Here is a 24809-nt window from a genome sequence, read left to right as displayed (position 1 = left end):
GTCGAATATCAATATAATATAAATACTTAAGCCATTCTTTTCCGATCGGAGTATAAATAGACTTGAAGCCAGACAGATAATAACCCAGTTTGTGTACTGATAAATCCGACAAGAAATCGCCTATCAATCATTTTTCTACAAGGGCCGATAAAGTTGATTGATTAGGTTAAAATGAATACCGCTATCAGTGTTATGGTGTATCAACGAGGCTACTATATGAATGACCCGAGGCCAATGGTAATTATAGAGGTTTGCCGCACTGATTTGTATGGGAATTTTTGTTCGCTGCAGAATAATGCTGTTCATTTGTTTGGACAATTTATCAGTCAGTGACTTTATAGTACAACTGTCATTTTGTTCTCCATGAGTGCCTACAACTACACAGAAATGAGGTATTGTAGTATTGTACACTATGTTTGTCAAAACGGTTTATTCATCTTCAAAATATTTAATATTCTAGCTGTTAATCCCAACCAAACAAATACCTAAGTCTTATGAATAAGAAACGCCTAACCCTTATTTTATAGACCCTGTTCCGAAAGTAATAAAATTGTTATAAAAATATAGGTGCCTAAATATCTACGGTCTAGTCTGAATCGTTCATCCGTGGGTACATAAAGATCGACAGTCAAGTAGATTGGAGACTTTATGGCAAACGTTTTTTTGTGGGCTTGTCCTCAAACTGATTCAGATGACATGTGGATTCTAACCCACATGTCATCTGTATTATTGTTATTTCTTACGAGGTCATATAGAGCAGACAATAAATCTGAATATCAACCACTAAAAAATAACCTAAAGCAGACAAAGCAACTTAAAACGTATTTTTTTCCCAATCAACATTGAACCTCAGAAAATAAAAAAGTCGATAAATAAATTACACAGATCGTACAGTAGCTTGATGTGCTGGGCTGGCATTCTTAGTATTCCTGACTTTAAAATGCTCAGGGGTCAATTTAAACACCCATAGACTGGAAGCCGACCCCAACATAGTTTGGGAAAAAAGGCTCGGAAGATGACGATGAGCGGATATTGATATTTAACCAGATCTAGCTATACTAAATGCCGAAGCCAAGATGGTCAAAACATCGCAGTTCAATTCAAACAGTCAGGTAAACCGGAGTCACTCAGTTGAAATGAGTTTTCTTATTAGGGTCTACTTCGTATCTTATTTGCAGGCTGGAAATTGGATTTGTGACCGGTAATTGCAAACTTGGTCGTTGTTTATTACATTTGTTCCTAATATCGTTACGATGCGCTGAGCTGATGGGCGCTCTATTTCTACCTTCATACTCCTTTGGGAGTTACGAGCTTCTTTCCTTTTAGGGTACCGTAACACAAGAAATATAAGTTTGTTGTTTGTAAGTAGGCTTATTATTATTGAGAAACAGGTCGAGGATTTATTTATATTATTAATTTTGGTGTTGACAAATAAGACACGTTATACGTAAAACATATTTTTATATGGCACTTGTATATTTTAACAAAACCCACTATAAAACCACACAAGTAGTATAAATATGATCTATAACCCGAGAGTACTGAACGGGATATTGATAAATGTCTGAACTCTTATGAGTCAGAAAAGTTACCAATCAAAGATAGGTCTTACTTAGGTAAATCCCTATTTATTACTGCAAAGGTTAACATTATTTTTTTAAAGGTTAATATTTATTTATTACAATGTAATAGAAATGTATCTACATGATACATTTGTTTTGATAACAACTTGATTTTGTTAAGAAGTAAATACACCTGTGAGTAGATTTTGTGAGTAAGTATTTCCGAATACTCGAACACACAATCCAATCCGAAGGTCATGGTTAAACAAAAAAATATTTAAATTGAACGTAAAACATTGTCCGACTCGGCTTAACTTCTGATTCATTGTGTATCGATAAAAATGTACCAAATTAAATAAGGTTAATGTCGCTGTATGTTAACCTACATACTGGTTTTTATCGGCTGCGTAAGTAAATGCTATATGAAGTGTGCGAGGAAACAAACGAAGTCGACATTTTTATTATATATACTAGCTTCTGCCCGCGGTTTCCCCCACGTCCCTGATGGTGACAAAAACTATCTTATGTCCTTTTCCCGGGTCTAAACACTTTAATTTGCAACTTAAACGGTTCAGCTATTCTTGAGTTATAAAAAGTGTAACTAACACGACTAATTAAAATAAATATAAATAAAATATCGTGAAAGTATTTTTTTTGTGTAAGTATATTGATTATGTCAGCCATTTACATCGACATTAATGATAAAAACAATTGAATACGTTTAAAACAAAAGAGGTATCAATATAAAATATACTAATCTCTTAGTCATGAGAAAATAGGGTTGACCTTCGAATGAGTTAACAATTTTTTGTTTGAGTTTGCTAGACGTTTTCCGTTGGCTTAGTAGAACCTGTTTTGTTATAAAATAGTCAACGCCATTACTAAACCATGTAGTGTGAGAAGTGGGGATAGACACGTGCAAAATCTTTTTATAGGATTTTTCATGAAATCAATATTAACTAAATTATAATTATTTTTATTTTATAGTGAAAACTGAGCTGTTTTGTTTCAGAATAATTTTACAAATTATTAAAAAAAAAAACTAAAAAAGTTTTTTTAGATACGTGTTTTTAAGTGCCTATGCCTACACGATAAAATAATCTGATTCTATCAATGAAGAAATAATTTATCGCTCCGAATTTGTGTGGTCGTACAAGTTTATTCGGAAATCAGACGAGTTTCGTTCCCACGTACTAATCTCAAGTAAAGTCAAGTCCACTATAACATAAAATATTTCTATCTATTGTGAGTAAGTACTTTGAAATTCAAACAAAAACATGAAATTAATTTTAATGATGATATTTGATGAGATTGAAATTAATTTTGATGGTTTTGACTGTAAAAGTAATAGCTATGTACTCTTGTGCTGTGTAAAATGTTCTTTTCTGATAACAATTGCCAGATGATGTCAGACAATCATGTTTTATATTTGTTCGAATTAGTACTAATATTTGAATAAGTTTGGCATATATTTCGTTACAGTAGTCGTTACATTTCCTATCTGATAGAGACAGGTGTAAAATAAAGTAGCAAAATGTTCTCTTTTTTGGTGAAAAAATCGTGTGATTAAAAAAATAGAACGGACAAAATATCCAGACTCAACACTCACTTCATTGAGACACCATAGGACTGTATGAAAGGAAACATATAGGTACGACAATAAAAAAAATAACTTAGTAGCTCGAAAATATTTACCACCTTACTCTACGTCAAACATTACGTAAAGAACTAACAATTACACAGAAAAAAAACAGGAAAAAAGGGCACCTTCTTGAAAACTCATTCGATAAACTCACACCATATAAAAGTGTCGATATAAAATAATCGTGTTAGTAATATCGTAACGGATTCGCGATTCAAACTGAGCTGCGTTGTACCGCAACATCGCTGACCCCGCAACAGGTATCGTCGGAGTATAAAATTGTTTATTCCATTCAAGGCCGACAACCTCGTGTTGGCTGCGTCGCTGAACAGTTGACAATATTCGCTATGCGCCGGCGCCGACCACGCGGCCCGTAGGCTTTAATCTTGTGCACAATTGATAAATACTCGTACAATATATTAAACGATAAAGATCGTATAATTTGTGTCACTGTACTCGCGTTTGCGGTTCGATTCACGTGTGTTGTGAATTTATTTTTGAAACAATTATTATAATGAAACTTGTGTCAATTTTTGCGTGCGTTTAGTGTAATCTGCTGGATTTTATTTCGCGAATTAACTTTGTAAGTGAAGTTATTTTGTGTTTAATTGTAGAAATATTGTCAGTTATTTATTTTGGTTTTCATTATTTAATTACTATTTCTAATTATTTAATTTGTTTACTAAAGCATATATTTTATAGCACTGAAGTTAACAGTTATTATTATAGAGTTACTTTTAACATGTAAAATATGTATCTTGTTTTACAATATAATATTAAATATTTCTAAATATTTTATGCTTTCCTGATATATACGAGATAGACTTACACGAGAATCGTCATTAACAACACGTAATTAGTCATAGTTCTGCTGAGGAAAATCATTATTTACCTACTAGCTAACTTACCCATTCACGTCACATTAAAATAATACCTAATAGTTATTTCTTGAACTTGATATTCATGAAAAGGACAACCTAATTTTCTAAAATAATCGTTATTTGTATAGACAATAGCGTCTTAGTTACAATGGACGCAGTATTTATCGTTTTACATTGATATCTAACAACCTCGGCTCTTGAACTGAGCCAAAGGTCTGGGTTAGACGTACCTATTCCAATCAGTTTTACTGATACAAATAGTAGTAATAATGAGTCGTGGTTTAGTTTAAAAAAGTGGAAAATTTTTGAAACATAATGTCAATTTTATAAAATAGAGCGCAATCTCCTACTTGTCTTAAGGTACGCTAAGCTTAAATTAAATTCCGCGTTAATACATAGTATTGGATGGCTTATAAATATTTTTTCAGGTGTGTCACACCGAACTGTAATAATGACTATTTTTAACTATAGTGTGTGAATGAACACTCATTTACAATAGTTAAATAAAACTTCCCAATTGACAAACACAGTCATAAAATTCTAATCAAGGTCACAATTAAATATAAACGCTAAAATGTCCAGTAAAAAAAACCTGACTACTAACTGTGGATTTCTATAAGCCATCCATCTGTTGCTTTGCTATCAGAGATAGATATTATAACTTAGTGCATAGGTACATAGTTTACGTCAAAAATTCAATCTCTACTCCCAAATAAATATGTTAAAGAAAATCAATATAACTCGTAACAATCTATTTCAGGTTAACAAAACCCTTTTCATAGTAGACAAGGCATGTCTAACATGGACGACACAGAAGCTCAGGTGCAAGCCCATAAGCTACTCGGGCAGAAGACGCGGATTCCTCGCCCACCAGATAATGGACTTACCCGAGCTCTGAGATCATGTAAGTATGACTTTAGGGTGCGTCTATACGGTGCATGTAGCTGGAGCAAGTTAACAGCCTTTTCATCGTCCCACTGCTGGGCACAGGCCTCTTCTCACGCGGAGAAGTTCTTGACCACGCTTGCTCAATGCGGGTTGGTAATTTCAGACTATATTGTCCAGGTTTCCTCGAGATGTTTTCCTTCACCTTTTTATCAGCCATGGGTGTCTAAGATATACTTAGAAAGTACATGCAGACTCAGAAAAATTGCATTGGTACTTGCCTGACCTGGAACCGAACCCACACACTCGTACATGAGAGGTTGGTGCTTTAACCCTAGGCCACCACGACAATATAATGCAGTTGGGTACTTTGGAACATGCGCGATTCGCTGGACCCGCACGTTTTTAAAAATGCATGTAACCTGCGCATGTGCCTCAATATGAGCAGGCTACTTGCACCGTGTAGATGCACCCTTAATCATGGGAAAAGTACTCGAATTGACTGTATTGTGTTGGTTATAAGATATCGATGAGATTTAGTCGGTTGATAGGATTCTGTTGTTCGGTAGAAAATAGAAAATGGTGGGGAATTTTATTTTCTCTAGTACTTGATGCTCTTTGCCTCGAGAGTTAGGTTGTGTTTGAAATAATAATTCCAATTATTAGATATCGCCATTATCGGTCAGCAATGTTTGTCATGATAGACAGATAAATCCGGCTATCTAAAACTGACTTAATTTTTTAAATCAAGCCAGACATTAGCGCAAATAAACTAACTCTTCAGACTCTTAACCCTAGATTACTACTCTACGTCGCAGAGGCGCCCGCGTTTTTGATATATTGCTTTATCTTTTTATCCTTTGCGCGTACGGCATTCACGTTCTAGGACATCTCAGTCCATGCCAGCATGTGTCGAAGGACGGTGGTTGCATTACGGTAAGTGTAATAGTTTTTTTGATATTACTACCCTTGGCGCTCCAAAGACGTATGAGTAGTTTGTATGTAAGTTTTACGCTATTAATCAAATTATTTTGTTAGTGTTTTTTGTTCATTATTAGTTATTCTATATATCTTTTGTAAATTCATATCTTATACTAGTATGTTATATATTGTCATAACATATCAAAAAAATATGAAAAACCCCTAAGTCGAAGACAATTTATGAAAAAACTTAGCACGCAGTTGACTACTGAATGGATGCAAAAATTACTAGAAGCATCTACGTTGAAGAGCGATATCCAGGATATAATTGAAGTCATCCTAAAAAAACCTTCCGATGACTGTTCTGAAGAAAATGAGGGTCCACCACCGCCAAAAAAAAAGAAGATATTGCTCTTATTGTACATACATCTAAAAAGAAGAGGATGTCCAAAATGACGTGCGCCAAGTGCCAAAAATCTATACATCAAGTTCATGTATGTATCGGATGCATCTAAAATATTTTTTTTGTTACACTGCTATTTCTTTTTGGTTGATTACTTCATAATTTACTATTTTTCAAAAGTATTGTATAATTTAAGTTTTTATTTTTTTATTTTTAATGAGAAGATTGTTAAATTGCCTAAGTTCCTAAAATTTGTTTCTAAGATTTATTTGATTAAAGATTTTGTAATAAAAATATATAAATATTAATTAAAATTGTGTTTTTCTTTTTTTAGTAATCTACATAATTACATAAACAGTCAAAAAAATATCAATCATTCTAATAGGTTTTTAATAAAATCATTAGTAAATATGATGCGCCTCGCAAGCGTATGAGTAGTTTCTTTGTGCGTCGCAACAAGAGTAGTAATCTAGGGTTAATATTAGATACAGGTAGATTCAACTTAAGTAACCACTTCTCATTAAACACATAGGTACATCAATTACACAGATACAAATAGGTACACACTTAAACATACATACACAGATACATTAAGCTTCAATCAATCTAATGCACGCGCTAATGTATCTTGGAAGCCACACAGCGCGAGCCTATTAGATAATAAGTAGATAAATAATGCAATTCAAGCAGGTTTCCTGAACGTTATCGTTACGTCATTATTTACGTATAACACTTAAAACATTTACTTGGTTATATGTTACGTTAATGAAGTGCAGATAAGCCCTTTTGGGGTGTTTGTAAGTACTGTTTGTTAATTACCATTCGGCATCGCTAAATGTGTTGATTTAATTACCTAATATATATACATAGGTACTAAGGCAATGAATTTTTAATGACTGTTATATCCTTGAAATAAACTTACGCAGGTACATACTTGAATGTTCTTAATTTTTTTAATCATACACAACATAAAGTATTGCCACATCATGTATTTTTGCAATTATAACCACAATGTGAAACTTTTGATCCCCAAAATAAGATCATTTTTGATCAGGACCAAAATTGGATTATAATCCTAATCCACTCAAAATAACAGAACCATAACCTTTGCTAAAAACTCGTTATAAAAACCTGTTACAAAGGTATCGGATCAAGTTACTGAATAAGCAATTAAGCAAAAAATACTACATACGTCATAATAGTTTTTATTGGGAACTGGAAATATTTACTACTCTATATTAATTTGAATAAATTTTGTAACCGGTTGCTGTCATTTTACTATCTTTTGGCAGTCTTTACGAGTACTTAGGGTTAGAATCCAGAACATCTGACAATCAGTCTTACCAAGAGGTGTTGGGTTGCCCGGGTAACTGGGTTGAAGAGGTCAGACAGGCAGTCGCTTTGTGTAAAACACTACTATTCAGCTGCATCTGGTTAGACTGGAAGCCGACCCCAACATAGCTGGGAATAGGCTAGGCAGATGATAATTAATAATTGATTTACCGTTTTAAAATAACAGTCATATGAAATTCGTTCAAGGATCAGTTCTAGGTACTTATTTATTTTATGTGTGTCTTGAGTAATGACATCGTAAAATTCATACAAGTACACTTTAGATATTAAATATATCATGTGCTTTGTGGTCAACTGCATACAAGTATTGTATTTCCTATTAATATAATATACTTAGCGTACAACCTATTTAATATCTACAAGGTAGAGTGGCTCATACTTATGACTCTAGCTCTTTTTCCGCGCTTTCACCCGAATCCAGGGGAAACTTATTGCCGTAACTGGATAAAATTTAATTTACCGTTACTCCGGGATAGTGTAGCTTTATAACAGTGAAATAAATTTTCAAATCGGTTCAGTAGTTTCGTAGCCTTTTATGTACAACAAAAATGTTTCATCCTTATTACATAGTATACATTAGTATAGAAATATAAATGAACGCATATACATAATATCGGAGCCAAAATAGATATAATAGAATGCGAGGGAGGCCCATCATACTTATCCAAGCCGAACACTATTTAGTGAGTACAAGTCCCACTCAAATCCACCTCGTTTCCCCGTGCTTTTTCAGTTTATTGCGAACAGACACGGACATGGGTTATTTAATATATTTTATTCTAATAACACGTTATTTAAATGTAGGTAACTAGCATAGTCATCAATATTGCATTGTTATATTATTATTTAAGGCGAACAGACATGTAAAACTATTTGTGACTACAATTTATAACGTGAATACCTAATCAGAAACTATTTATAGTAATAGTATTCAACTCGTATATTTATATGGTGGCTTGATATGACTGCTAATGTTAATAAACTGTTATATAATTCAATTTGTACGATTGTTGATTATAAGTACGGAAGTAATTTAGCTACACTAGAATATTATTAAATCTATCAATGCCTGGGAAACAACATTAAAATTATGAAACGAACGTACCTAATACTAAAAAAAAATCTAAATGCAAATAGGTAAACTTAATAGGTAATCAGCTATTTATGGAAATGAATACGTGATTAGATTGCAAATTAAATAATTAATAAGCATTTGCTCCTGCTTAGCGAAAGTTCACTGACCTCTGACCTGTAATATAAGTACCTAACCAGCTTCCTCGTTACTGCAATATCGCAAACTTTGCAAACTAAAATACTCGGTTATCAAACAAAAATGCGGGAAATCATTCCATCAATGACACTAAAGAATATTTTATAAGATTTATTGAACCCGTTTTATACGACGTTTTTTGAGATTCTTTATTCGGCCAAGTTTTTTTTTCTTAATTTCACCAAAACATACGTTTCTTTATACCCCCTCACGGTCGTTCACGACATTACTTATATGGGACTAATATAATAATTATATCTCTAGTACCTACCTAAGCAAATCAACAGACATATAGATTAGATAGAATATTAGGAATAGCCGAAAGTAGTTATCGATTCAAATTCCCCTTACATCGAATATTGCACCTTTTCAAAATGCTACACTATTTGCAAATCATTAGTGGCAGCTGCAAATTAACGCGATTGCAAAACAAATTGAGCTTGACGCGATGCATAACGGCATCTGAACATTGGACAGCGGCCAGCAGATAACGGCGATTGCTCGGATTAAGAGGAACACTTTAACGAAGGATTTCCATGTAAATGTAGGCCTTCGATAGTAGGCAGAATGTTAAATTTTAGTCAATTTATGTAGTGTTACATGTGAAATATGGGTGTATAAAGTAGAGTCACATCATTAGTGCAATAAACGGATTAATTTATTAAGCTGTTGACATTATGATCCTTTCAAATGAAGCTCCAATGTGGAAGTTTTCCTGGATAAAAATTGGTACAAAGTTTATTTGTTGCCCTCTATAAAAAATTGTGTAAAGCAAAAGCTGCCTGAAGTGTTTCGTTTATGAAAATCAGACAGGGAAATACTGATGCTCTTCTATGAAGTTCACATGCAATATACTTTAATTAATATTTAAATCTATCTTCATAAACTCACTGTGTGTGTGTTAATTTTTGCGAAAAGAATTATGGTGTTCGTGTATGTTAAATACATCTTCTCTACAGATGGATAAATTAAATAATTCTCATTACGACATTTAATTCTACAGTTGCGTAGGAAACCGAGCTTTTAGCGTGAATAGGTCTGCATAAGCACTTTCCTATCAGTTTGTTAGTGTCATTGAGAGTGAGAGCTTTCAAATGGATAAGCCTCGTGTGACCTTCAGATGGAAATATATTGATAAAACACTATCAGTACGTATTAGTACTACAAATGGAATTACATACAAGCATGCTACTGACACAAAAGTGCAAAATAGCAAAAAATACTATTGATATTTTCATACAATATCTACGAAGAAAAAAAAGTAAATGAAGTAATTTTAATAAAGTTAATGAATTGACCTGCAATTGGAAATGCAATAACTGGGTTGAACTTTTACAATCTAGTCGCAAAGTTGTTCATTCATAATGCTTCAACGAATGATGTTTCTTACTTACCTATAAGTATGCAGTATGCCATAGAGCGCAGCCACTTTACTTGTATTTCAGTGAGCATAATTATACAAAAAACGAAAATACTAAAAAAAACTATAATGTATTTTTTCCCATTATTTCTAGGTATGTCAGATATTTACACACACATTTACTATGCAAAAAAAGTCAGTAACAATATAAAATTGTATCATTTCAAACCTACCCTGCTGAGACAGTAATGTCGCACTTTATCTATTCATACTCGACAATTACCGTATTCATTGTCCGTACCATAATGTTTCTCAGGCAAAGTTACCAACTTTCTTTTACGAATACATTGCAGCAGTAATATTATGTAGTTCCCGCGTACCTGACGCATGACTCTGACTATAATAGACTTTTCCAAAGAACATTAACGGGAGTAATTTGAAAGTTCGCACGTTAGTTTCATGTAGGGCAAGCATATGTGCTCTATAAATAGTTTATACTTTGTTGCATTTTCAATTTTTTTTTTACATTTATATGTAGGACTGGAGTATGAGATAAAAGTCTATTAATATATTCTCTATATCTTAAGTAACTCTGTCTCTCTGTCTGTCTGTCTATCTGTCACGCTTTCACGTCTACACCACTGAACTGATTTTAATAAAATTTGGTACAGAGATAGCGGTGACCTTGAGAAAGAACATATGATAGTTTTTATCCCAGACTTTTGAAGCTCTTGGAAACGCGATATAACTGAACGCTACGCGGGCGAAGCCGCGGGCGGAAGCTAGTTTTAAGTAAATATATAGTGTTGAGCTTGTAATTGGTAAGACTGTTTGTCAGAGGTTTGCTTCTGACGACCTGTAACGAATGCCAAAAATATTCCGAATGATAACCGAGAATGTTCGACGAATGATAAGTTTCACTAAAAATAAAGGCATGCGCCGCAACTACTGAAATAATTCTATAAATCCATAGTAAATAATTGATAGGAACTACGTAAATAGAACAAAATTGATAAAGTATGATGAAATATTATCTTACATAACTGAAACAGGTGACAAAACTGTTGATAACATACTTAATGTTGCGCTTATTAAAATAATGATATAATAGTTTGTAGTTCATTAAATATTTGTTTTTCAGTAGGTATCAAATGCACTTAGTTGATATAGTAAAGCAGTAGATAAATAAAGACTTCCTATAAGTAAGAGTAAAAGTGTAAATAAGATAAAATTAGCATTTTAATAACGTTATACGTAAAACAACATTGTAATAGATATGCGTTTTTCTATCTTTTGTGTTAACTCCATTTATAAGATGCTCTAATTTTGATTGTCGAAAGTCAACATGTGTACCTTACGTATTGAGTTTGATCAATTTTCAACATTGCATAGAGCGAATCAATTATTTAGTGAGTCATTTAATATATCACTTTACAATATTCTCTGTCTGCCTGTCTAGTATCTGGCTGTTTGAGATAAAATCACAAACAGCGATAATGACTAGTATAAAACCATTAAAGGAAATATTATCTTTAATTTTGCCAATTTAGTCTATCTATATTAATATAGTAATAAGGAAACTTTTTGTTTGTTTGTTTACTGGCTGTGAACTGACTCAAAAAATCTTCACAGTTGGAAAGCTACACTCTTAGCAAATAACATAGGCTATATTTTATTCGGCTAGTAATTTGGGTAAAACTAAAACAAGCAAAAGAAAACAATTTGAAAGAAAGAGAGGTGATGGTTAGCAAAACAAAATCTACAGAATTTATTGATCCATACTAATTGCATTTTCAAATACTAAACACAAAAATATCTTGATCTAATTAAACAAAATCACAAAGCAACCACTTAGCGTTCATACAAACAAATGAAGTACGTTCCTCAATCAGTACTGTAGACGCTCGATCTTGATTAAGATCCCCTTTGATTGAATAACCGTGTAATTATACGCATGACGAACTTTTTGATGTCGGTATGTTATCATTGACTTATCTTGTAAAGGCAATATGGTGCATGTATTTGTAATTTATGTTTAGGTATAGGTATTATAATGCTGAAGAGTTTGTTTATTTACTTACCTATACGTGCTGATCTGAGGAATCGCTAGTTTGAAAAATTATTAAACAGCTCATTTATTCATTTATCCACTAGGTAGCCTGTGTTATATATTAATCCATGTTATTCTATATCATGAATTTTAAAATCTTATGCCTCAGTACAAAAAAGTTGGGCGCTTACCTCGAAGATGCTAAAAAAATACCTCGACTGCTTTTTTTTCGTAAGACTTTCAAATAAAAACCCATTAGGTATAAAGTAAACTGCATATTTTACTATATATCACTTAAGTTATCCAAAAGAGTGACGTTACACGGTACTTAAGAAGAATTATAGTCTCTATGTTAACTAGCTTGTGGGTTGCAACCTACGCTACCGCATGCTTTATTATGTGCAATTTCTTTCGTCACTGATGATCCAGAAATGGGCATGTCCACGATAAACAGTATCTTAGGATGGAACGCCTTCTTAGGCTGCCCGCCCACGACCAATAAACGACTGATTTTTTGTAGGAGAAAAATAGAACACACTGACAGAATAGTAATCGTACAGTTCGCTGATAGTAAAAATTCAGTCGGTAAATCCTGGTCAGTACGTTTTACAAAAAATTACGGATAGTCAGAAGCCAGTAAGTCTGACACCAGTCTAACCAAGGGGTATCGGGTTGCCCGGGTAACTGGGTTGAGGAAGTCAGATAGGCAGTCGCTTCTTGTAAAGCACTGGTACTCAGCTGAATCCGGTTAGACTGGAAGCCGACCCCAACATGATTGGGAAAAGGCTCGGAGGAGACAGACGTTTTACAAAAAATCGGTTCGATTTAGGACAGGACTCAAGTCTGAAAGACGTGGCACTAGTGTATTATTATATGCCATTGCTAAGTAATTGTGTACAATTTATGTATGCAAAAATAAATTGTACCATAAGATTCCGCTAGACTTGAGTCTTGGCGCGGAGTCTAACTTGGCTCATGATCCACAGAATACTATTTTCTCATTGAACTTTGGAGCTAACAGTTGCAATGTTATTCACCTATTTGATGAGCATACCAACTAGAACCTTACACACGATCTGACGCAATTAGTAGATACAGCCAGATAGGTACTAAAAATAGATTTATTAGAATTCGTCAATATTAAGGACGAACAGTAACTTAAAACTGATAAAGCTCCATCTATCCATACATAGGACGCACATTTCTCAACGTAGTATGGTAATTCAAGCTAGACTGTTTTGCAATTAGAATTTGATACTTTCAAAGAGCGTTGAACCTTCGCTATAGGATATTCTAAATCGAAAGTAAAGGGCTTTAACGTGGGAGTGAGTTGAGAAACTATCCTCTAAATTGGGTTCGCCGTCCTTGATTTTGTATTTACGAAGCCAATTTTAAGGGTATTGTGTAATGAATAATACCTTTAATGGATAACCAATTAACCATGTTGGGAACAGGTGAGCCTTGAAAAAGATGAGTAATAAAAACCGTTTTATGACTTCGAACGATGTAAAATGTATTATTGAGTGTGTGTTGATGATTTATGTCTGTTATATTAGGTCATTTTAATGAATAACTTAAACATGGAAGTGTCTTATAGTGTGTAGAAATAACCCTGAAGTGAACAATGATGACGGACAGGTCTAACCATAATCTTGTAGTCCCTTTGGTTTGGTAGGAGCGAACGAAATAATCACAAAATAGAAGCTTGGTTAATAAATATATATGCTTCTAAAACAACTTCATACACAATAATTAGGTGCTTGAACTCCGCCTCTTTCAAATTCTTCAAAACTTTGCAAAGTTTGCCCCTGGATATTATAGAAGAGTCAATTTCATCGAGATCAGCATGAAAAGTCTAAAAATAATCATGATGTTTTATTTGGCATAATGATTTAATAGTTGTTTCTCTTGAGGTGTCGATTTGAAACCAATCAGAAATAAGTAGAGTTGATTTTCAAAACAAAAATCTTTTTCAAGATTTTTCTAATCAATACCCTTGTTGTTTGTATAACTTAGTAAAGATATCCAATCTATTGACATTCCACTATACAGTGTCACATTGCTAAGTGAGTCGTTCGGTAAATACCCGATTAACCCATTTCCTTCAATCGAGTAGAATCACGCGCGGGAAATTGAGAACGTAAGCTGTTGCTGTGTTTTTCTGCTGTTACTGACCTGCACTTTGATAAGAGACTTGTTTATATTTATGTCAATCTGGTAGATTATTATCGCCTCCAACAGGTTTCTGTGGAGATCAAAGGGGGAGGCCTATGTTCAGCAGATTACGTCCTATGGCTGAGATGATGATGATGATGATGGTGTATTTTGTGTTGGTTATTGATTCCAGTTATAAATTGTCTCGTATCTGTGTTTTTAATTAAGAAACTGGTGATGGGATTGTGGAAGTTTTCGCTTCGTTGGTAGTTCACAATTATATGATTGGTCATACTAACCGCCGTTTCGTTCTGGTTGTTTGAAGGATACTCCTATGATAAGACGTAGCAGAAACCTTTTTTCTGCGTTTTTTTCAAAATCCTTATTTTTCTTTTGTTCCTCCTGCCCTGTTTTATTTGGGGTCGGCGCAATATGTCTTCCTCCTTCACTTTTCCCTGTCACTCGTCATACTGACACTCAATCCCTTCCTATTCATGTCATCTTTCAGGCAATCCATCCTTCTTCTTCATCTTCATCTTTTCTTTGGTCTTTCTCTTTCCCTCTCCATCCATCTACATTCATACTTATTTTAGTGTCTAACCAATTTATATTTCAATTTATTTCTAGGCTGCATCATCCCCCAACGCTACATCCTCGGCGTGATGGGTCTCCTAGGAGTCTGCAATGCCTACACGATGCGCGTTTGTCTCAACCTCGCTATCACGCAGATGGTCAACCGCACGAAGTCCGGAGGCTCCAGTTACGTCGACCCTGACGCGTGTCCAAGCGACGATCTTATTAATAACGTCACTACTGTTATTGCTGAGAAACCTGTGAGTATTTCCTTGGTAAATAGCGGTTTTATAGACGTACCGGGAAAACTGTTTCCTACAATAAGTATAGAGGGGCCTTTAGAGATATTAAAGGCTTTCATTTAAATCAGTTCTGCAGTTTTCTTATAAAATCACGATAGACAGATAGATAGAGCTACTGTCCCATTATTATTTTTTTTTGTAGGGAACCATTACACGTATCTTATCTCCTTTATCTCCTTCCCAAGTTGTACCTGAAATGCGTTACAAATAAACAAACGTAAATTCACATACATAGTATTTATTAGGATCCGAAATACATGAAATAGTGAGATGACCAAGGCTTAATCCTACACACCTGTTGATTAGTCAATAGTTTCAAAGGAAGCTACTAAAGCAAATTCACCACTAAGCATTCCACTAACCACAACGACTCCTATCTTCGCATACAGTTCAGTAATGACGTATGTATAATGTATAAGGGAAAAGTCGTGACCGCAAAATTGTGCTCATTAACGAGTGCCTACTTTATTTACCTTTTGCCTTTTACCCTTATAAGCCATTATAGGGATAAATTAACCGCCTTTTATATGACGTCAATTAGAAATAACCTATTAAAATTGTAAGTTGCGGTTTAATCTATATTTTCACAGTTCGGGTTTGGGTCGGGTTGATCCCTTCGTGTTTTGGCTTCGTTTAATATTGGAAAAGTTTTTGATACCGTGCCTACGTAAATGTAATAAGAATTTGCATGTACACTTAAAATGTTTAAAAGCTTTACTATATTTGTATTGTTTAACAGGTTAAAATGTTTACACCTCGTAGTTTTTATCCGAAATACTCAAAATGTTGATTACATTGTTCACATTCATGCCTTTTTCCGCCGCTAAATTCACCCATATTAATTAATAGAAAAGTATAAAAGTAAAAGAATTACAAATAGAGTGTTAGAAAATAAAGTTCCTGCCATATAATCATGGCATTATTCGTACATAATGTAACGTGTAAAGCATAGCATAAAGTAATTATTAAAGTTTCCTTTGTTAAGGTGTATACTGCATGAGCTTAAGTTTTGACATAAAGCAATTCTAAAGCGCAACGTTTTGCATACTAAATTCTATTGTGAATAATATAAAAAAGATTAAGTTATAGCAACCTTCCCATATGTTAAAATAATTAAATTTATATGCACAAGTATGAATTTAATATACTTACGTAATAATACTGTAATTTGTATATTTCATACGAGACTTTAGCAAAGTACTTACCACTAGAATTCCTCTCCTCATTATGTCCTAAAATACCACTAGAAAATGTGAGGTTCTAAAGCCGTCGAGTATGCACGTTGTCGTTAATTATACGTCATTAAAATACATGTTTCTCCACCACGGAGGAAGGAAGATGAACGGAGATTCCATAAAGCTGGTGGGCTTCCAGGCGTCTTCTTGTAGGTCAAGTAACGTACGTTAGGCGTCACCAAAACGATCAGTTGCTGCTAAACGAACAAGGCGTTCGGGTTCCTAGAGACATCTGTCAGAGCTTGCTTTTGATTTGCTTCAAAAATAGGGCGGGTACCAAAGAAGGCTGAGCTATGTCTTAACGTTCCTTGTCCCCCAGACACCTTAAGAGATTTTGTCAAATGACATCTCCGCTAGTCATTTTGTTCTCTATGACCTCCGCACTTTGTTGCTGCACTAGTATTAAAATACCTGCCAACGACGTCGACGTCTGAAAGAGCTTTACTTTGTTCAAGACTAAGGAAAGTAAATGTTAGTTAGCTAATGAGTTCGAACATGTAATAGTGCAATGAACTATGCCAGCGCTGTTGGCACTATTATTTTTTGCTGTGGCCTAGCATGTACCTCTATAATCTTAGCACACAACTATAAAAGCCATGGTTTTACTTGAAAAAAGACTGCAAGAGACTATTTTTATGAAGCGATATAGCTAATGGTAGGTTTGACACGGAAGTATCATCCATAAAGAGTCAGATTTTCCAATATATTGTGCTTATACACTCTTTTGCAAAAAAAACGGGCACCTATGCGAAATCTTGGTTTTAAGGACTTTACGTGTATTTCAAAGGGTTTTAATGATTGTAGTATGTTTCTAGCATCAAAAGAGTTTGCCAAGCATGCGTGAGAGTGTATTCTAAATTTGAATTTTGTACAATTGCTAAGAAATTGGTTAAACCTTGTTATGGACTATTTGCTAGCAGAAAGTTCGTCGGTGTTTTGAAAAGTTTTTGAAGTGATTTTCAGGAAAATGATAATGCAGTTTTAATTAATGATTAATGTACTTTTTTGTTAGATCAAAACATTTTTGAAAAACTGTGCGTATTTGATAAAATTTTCACCTGCTCTAAATGGGTTATACTGATGATTGATGGCAATGTTAAGAGTTTCGGTATTTTAGTGTAAAGCGTTCTATTGTTTAGATATTGTACCCACGTGTTTTAAAATATCGCTTTTTCATAGATAAACACTATTTAGAAGAGTGTCAGTACCTTTGGCTGCGACAAAACCTATTTAAAGTAAGCAGTGCCGATCACAACTCGTCTCCTATCGGACTTTGTCATTTAAAAATACCAAATTTTGTGATAAATGTTAAAATTAACCACATGAAAAATTATGAGGAGGGTTAAAGCTATCTAAAAAGTCAAATTATTGCCGCGTTGAAGCTCTCGATAACTCCATAGGTATCGGGTTACTAAACGACGATTTAGCTGAAAGGGAGTCAAGAATTCAAAATTATTGGCCAAACGTATGGTTCTTAAGAAATGAGTAGATAGCCAATTATTGTTATGATTTAAGCAGGAAAGTGCTGTAGATGCCAGAAAATCTCATTGTAGGCAAGTTTATTTAATCAAATGTCCGTGGGATGAAAACACGCTATTTGAACGCTCAGACTCATAGATCTTCAGAGTTCTACGGAGTTTCCCAAGAGACGAGGTTGTTTAAAAATCAGTGATTATGAGACCTTAAGACCTCGTGCTCACAGCCTATGCGCTATTTTCCGTATTTTGTAGAATTTCAAGAATTTCAAAAATGTCAATGTCTTATAGGAGACGAGTTGTGATCGGCACTGCTTACTTTCAATTGGTTTTGTCGCAGCTCAAAGTACTGATACTCTTCTAAATAGTGTTTATTTATGAAAAAGCGATATTTTAAAACACGTGGGTACAATATCTAAACAATAGAACGCTTTACACTAAAATACCGAAACTCTTAACATTGCCATCAACCATCAGTATAGCCCATTTAGAGCAGTAAAAATTTTTATCAAATACGCATAGATTTTCAAAAATGTTTTGATCTAACAAAAAAGTACATTAATCATTCATTAAAACTGCATTATCATTTTTCTGAAAATCACTTCAAAAACTTTTCGAAACACCGACGAACTTTCTGCTAGCAATTAGTCCATAACAAGGTTTAACCAATTTCTTAGCAATTGTACAAAATTCAAATTTAGAATACACTCTCACGCATGCTCGGCTAACTCTTTTGATGCTAGAAACATACTACAATCATTAAAACCCTTTGAAATACACGTAAAGTCCTTAAAACTAAGATTTCGCATAGGTGCCCGCTTTTTTTGCAAAAGAGTTTATTAACAATGAGAATGTGTACATTTAAATTGGATCATAAAACGTCGTAAAACTCCCCCAAGTTCAAACATTTACAAATGCAAAACATTGCCAATAGAAACTCATCCCTCTGGGAATTACAAGCATAACCGTTCTCTGAACAAACACACACTGCCTTCAATTTACATAAAATACACATATGAGACTATGCCTACAAAAACATTACCCTTGTTTTGTCTTCACAAAAGTTCAGGCACCATGACCCGGATTCCGTACAACTAGGTCCCATGGGAACTCCTGAAGGGTCAATATATGTCAATCTTCGTTGCCTATTATTTTCAGCGGTTGTTTGCGCAATTATTATGTTTGTTTATTGTTTTAATGAGTTAATGGTGATGCTGTCTCGTCACTTTAATGGCTAAAGTTGTAATGGTCAGTTGATCTTTGACACTATTTCCGTATGTACTACGAATGAGACATGGTTTTAGCCAATTATTCTTTTGTTCATTCTTGTGAGTCTTGTTATTATGTAAAACAGTTAAATATTTTAATTGTGCCAAGGTTATGCGTGTCTTCAATTAACTAACTGACTGAAACAATTTATATAACGAGCATTTTATGATACTTTTAGTTCTACAAACTTAGTGCAACGACCGAAGATCGCCAAAAGATTTCAATTCACTGTTGTTTATTTATAATATTTAAACGCAAATGTGCAAACCACATGTAGGTGCACAAAATTCATTCATACTGTGTGATTTATTATTCAAATATACATAAGTATGCGCGATGATATCATGTTTGCCCTCATTCAACTGTCCTTTCGTGAGTGTAAGGAGACTTTATATGCACATTTGCATTCAGAAAGCGTTTTACTTTTTGGCATTAAACCTCTTCCTTCATTATACTTGCACATGTTCGACACACAATATGTTGCAGCGAGCATATTTTAGTTTCTGAAGACAATGACAAAGTATGTCACCGAGACTTTGTTAGTCTGAATAACGAAGCTTACGGAGAGCTGTAAGATTTTGATAGCACTTCTTTGAATATCATAACTAACTTTCTAAAATTATATAGAAGTAGGAATGTCTAACATGTTTATTGGTGAGGTTCATTTAGTTGAACGTTTCAAAGAGCCAAGCCCGCATTCTAAAACGATGTGCAAACATACATCGTTCTACTTAAAGCTCGATTTGATCAATCAAGTTAGGTACAGCATTCAACATATTGCAAGACTTATTTCTGTTAAACTATTTACATGTTTATAAAAGCCGTCTTCCGCACCTAATAATAGCTGCACTTATACAGAAGGTTGATTAGTAACAAACCCGTGTAACTCGTTGTCACATACAGAAATATATTCAAAGACTACCGAGTAGGCTGTATGTGGGACTTGCATACTACGAATAATAAATTAACATAATCATCCCACAATTATTAATCACCTCGAGTACTTCTAAGATACCGATTTACCGACTTTAAATAATGTTGAGACGGCGGAACGGATTGCTAAGCGGGAATTAAAAATAGATTAGATTTTCTTGACGGCTGTGCACAAAGCATGGAATGATATGAGATTACGTGTGTCATGACAAACGTTAATGACTCGTATTATGGTAAAGTGTGTATGAATTAAGACAGTATTTTTGGGATTTAAAGCACATCGGTCATCGGTATTTCCGGATCGACTTCCATAGTTTTCTGTACCGAAAGTACTTAACTATGTGAGTGTACATAGTACCTAGCAGCTCCTATCTTTTTGTAGGATTCTAAATACATATCTCTAACAATGTTTTATATGTTAAAATAGCCATTAAATATTTTTGACCGAACAATGCCATACATTTTAAAGCAGTTTTAATTTTTTATACCGATATGATAATAATAAAAATAATTGTTTTAAAATTTTCCTACTTTTTCACTAATATTTTTCATTTTCTTTCCAGTACGCAATCTTTGATTGGGACGAAAAAACACAAGGGCTCATTCTCAGTGGCTTCTACTACGGATACGCGGCTACACAAGTACCCGGAGGATATTTAGCGGAAAAATTTGGTGGAAAATGGACACTAGGCGTGGGACTTCTAAGTACCGCAGTGTTTACGTTCCTGACTCCAGTGGTCATCAGAGCTGGTGGGGCTACTTGGCTGTTTATACTGCGAATTCTACAAGGAATGGGAGAAGTAAGTCTAGGGTTAAAGAAAAATATGATGTAAGTTAATTAAGAGGATAAACAAAAACTTTTTCGTGAAACGTACTTTTTGTTTAAGCTTGCTTTGATCAATCGCTTTAGTAAAAGAAACCTACCTACTTATTTTATTCGTCAAAATAGGCCTATTAAAATGAATGAAAATAGGCCTATTTAATATGATAGGGAAACATTAGAACTTGAAACATAAAACTGAGGTCTTCAACATTTGTTGGAAGGTTTTAGAAATAGTTACCTTGTTACTACCTCATTTAATACAAGGCACATAATTTAGTTCCACTGGTAATCCTATTTACATTTATTGACATATTTATTCCTGTATTTTTCCTCCCGCGCCAAAAATCTAGGTCATGTTCATTATCTTTTTATTATGGTCGACTACAAGTTATCAGTTTCAGAGAATGGTGCGCAAACAAAATAATGCAAATTATTTATTCAAGATGAAACAACAGCAATTTGTTACTTGAACATTAAAAAAAACTCTTGACCTACTTTGGTGGCGTTTTTTCACGATAATTAAGCTTTTTATATTTTTTGTCCCGTACAATATTGCTGTCGGGTCTTGCCTTGAGAAGTTCATAATTTTGGAAATATGAACAGGAAATTGTACCGTGAATTTTATATGGACCTTTTTTAAAAAAATACGCGTTTTTGAATAACAATTAACTGGCGACTTTTAGGGCAGGTATTTTTATGATCAAAATAAATGAAATCACAGTAACAAGCTAAGAGAAATGCCTTATAGATACCAATGCATTTAAAGCACACGGTATTAAAATATAAAAAATACATGAAACGCTGTTTACTTTCATTTCAGAATGATATCGCATTGATACCACAGTATACTCTTAACTCAAGTGGTATTACATAATTTTCAGTGAATACTAACGTGCGCAAGTAACGTATTTTATTCAAAACTTTATTATATGTAGATGATTCACTGTGAGTTATAATTTTGCACTTATTACCTGCTAAATGAAAAAATATTTCCCATGTAATCATTATGTTACCTACATAGGTACATTTTAGGTAATAGCTGTATGAATCACTTGTATTCATTCATTAAGTACGTAAAATGCCATACTAGAAATTTAAATTCTTTTAAAAAGAAAATATGAAAAAATAACTTGAGTACTTTAAAGGAAGCTTCTAGTAATAGAATAAGAATATAATTTCTAGGTATTTATTCTATACCCCCGACACAGTTGCAAGTTTAACTATTCATGAGAATTGTATAAGCCGATAAAAGTCTCTCTCCGGCTCCATTACTTTATTCCTCGAAGTCAATAATACGAGTAATGGAAAATCTTAGTTTTCTAATGCATCAGAGCATGAATGAAATCGATTCAAAAGCGTCATGGATGAGGAGTTTCTTTCAACCTTGCATGCATCCATGTTCATTCATATGTACGTTAGTACCTACACGGTTTGAACTCGGCTGTAGTTAATACGATAGTGGAGCGAGTAAAACAGAAAATTTAACGCGCGCCTGTTGCTTTCTTTGCTGCAATGAGAAGAGAATCGGTAGATTCTAAATAATTTGCAAGTCGTATACGAACACTACATAAGAATTATATTATTTCCTATTTTTATTGTATCTGACCTCGTTTCTACAGAGTATTGTGAACGAATATAGGTTGACACAATGTTGAATATGAGGACAAATATAATGGAAGGCCAATATTTACTATCATAATATGGACAGATATTTATTCAACTCCTATGAGTTTTTCTCCTCACAGACGAGATACGGAAGAGATATTTATAAGCAAAACTTTGTTCAAAATAAACACTGAATGCAATAACAGTGGGGCTGAGTTATGTGTGTTTTATCACTCCTAGCTTAGAGTTTTCAAGCTTTAATTAAACATTTGCTTGGCTCTCTTTGTCTTTTCACGGACAGAATTGAATTTCAAAGGCAAAACAAGAGCTGTCGGTATCTAACTGAGCTCGCCTATAAAAGGAAGATCTCTCTCGAAGTTGGATAACAGAAAGCTTTGGAGTGCTAAAGGAAAATAGAATTCTCTGATGTTTTAGTACGCCAGAGTATACGCGATGCAGTCACCTTATTTTGCTCCTTTACTTGAGTGCAGACATATAATTTTGTGACGAAAACGAAATACAATGATGTTTTCTTTTATGTTCGATTTCCCTATTGTAAAACTCTCTGTTGGACACCGCTTACATGATTTTTGTCTTCATTGTAAATTTTTAGTACTTCCAAGTACCTACCATTTTATGAACTAAACACATTGTCTTCTCAACAGGGTCCCACAATGCCAGCTCTCATGATAATGTTGGCGAGATGGGTGCCTCCTCATGAACGTTCATTCCAAGGTGCGCTCGTATTCGGAGGGGCTCAAATCGGCAACATCTTCGGGTCCTTTATGTCAGGAATATTGTTAGCAGACGGCAGGGATTGGGCTTATGTATTCTACTTCTTTGGAGGATTCGGAATCCTGTGGTTTGTGCTCTGGGTAAGTAAAAATATATATTTTTTATTTTTTTAGTCCTTACTTTACAATTGGGTATCCCAAAAAAAATAAGACACCACGTTTTACTGTTATGTCTAAAAACAACAGCCGAAATGTCTAGCTAGTCATTCTCTCATTAATATGGACTAATTGAAATTATTTATTACGCACATTTTATCATAATTTAACTAGTCCAATTTGTTTTAATGGACAGTCTTCTAGTTGGACAGCTGGTTAGTTGCAAAGCGTGTCATTGGTCAGTTTGAAAAACGTGTCACTCATTACACCAAGGCTAGTTTCCAAGGTTGTCGCGAAACCAGCATTTTAAGTGTTACAAACTGTATCAATAAACAGATAGTCTGATGTTTTATCCATTAAATGGGATGAGCTCATACTGGGCAAGTCTGACTGAATAATTAAACAGTGCCTAGGAAGTAATGTTTATTCAAATCATACGGCGATTACCAACTAGTCCGTTAAGCGTATCTATCAAGGGAAGATCCTTATGTATCCTAAGAGTATTAATATTCTTCTTCCGGCATTTTGATGATGATTTATAGATCGTGAATAATTACAGTAGATTATGATTAACTTTACTATATGGTCTCGTGTATTAATATTAATGGACATCACATTTTTCTATTGTGTTTTTTTCTATGGCTTCGCTTGATAAAACCCACGTTAAAGCGAAAGAAGAAGCAACCCTTTTTCACGTTACCTATATGAAAACCGTTTAAAATTCTGTCAGGAGGCGTTCCGATACAAATACCCATGAAAATACTAGCACAAATATTTTGTTCTGAATATTGCAAACCGTTGCCTGGAAAATGTTGATCAAAGTTCCAAGAATTTAAGGGGAAGCATTCAGTTTCAGAGATGCATATCTGAATCTTATGTATGTACTAAAAATTGGTTCTATTTGCAAAGCATAAAGATGGTTCCGAAAGATGATCAATATTAGAAGCAAATATAATGTTAGGTTCTTTAAACATTATTTTAAATTAGAGATCTTTTAAAATAGTTCGATTTAAAGTCATAAAATTAACCAATTAGGATCTCAATACCGTACTTAACTTCATAATTACCTAACCACCCTTATCAAAATCCCTTAAAAAAAAAACAACGACAACAGATCTTAACCGTCACTTAATCCTAAGCCATCAATTACCATTACTAAACAAACTGCGTTGAAGCCCAATTAATCACAGCTCCCTGTAACAGTACCAATAAATAAGGAGGAT

The 24809-nt window shown here is 34.0% G+C and overlaps 1 protein-coding gene across 3 annotated transcripts in view; it reads left to right on the top strand.

Annotated features, from left to right (window-relative positions):
* Positions 1-3083: 3083 nt before the first annotated feature.
* Positions 3084-24809, top strand: part of LOC110371362 (putative inorganic phosphate cotransporter) — a 30750-nt gene continuing 9024 nt past the window's right edge. The window contains exons 1-5 of one of the 3 annotated variants that reach the window (XM_064040888.1): positions 3084-3213; positions 4846-4989; positions 15109-15314; positions 20832-21068; positions 23362-23571. In XM_064040888.1, the coding sequence (XP_063896958.1) occupies positions 4878-4989; positions 15109-15314; positions 20832-21068; positions 23362-23571 (765 nt within the window). In that variant the 5' untranslated portion in view covers positions 3084-3213; positions 4846-4877. Of the gene's footprint in view, positions 3214-3377; positions 3465-3506; positions 3788-4845; positions 4990-15108; positions 15315-20831; positions 21069-23361; positions 23572-24809 lie in introns of those variants that run through there. The other 2 variants (XM_049843713.2, XM_021327565.3) reach the window with 2 other exon arrangements.

This window comes from Helicoverpa armigera, chromosome 2 (assembly GCF_030705265.1).
Source record: "Helicoverpa armigera isolate CAAS_96S chromosome 2, ASM3070526v1, whole genome shotgun sequence".
Classification (NCBI taxonomy): Eukaryota; Metazoa; Arthropoda; class Insecta; order Lepidoptera; family Noctuidae; genus Helicoverpa; species Helicoverpa armigera.
The sequence above is the reverse complement of the archived record's forward strand: the minus strand, read 5'-3'. Positions and strand labels throughout refer to the sequence as shown.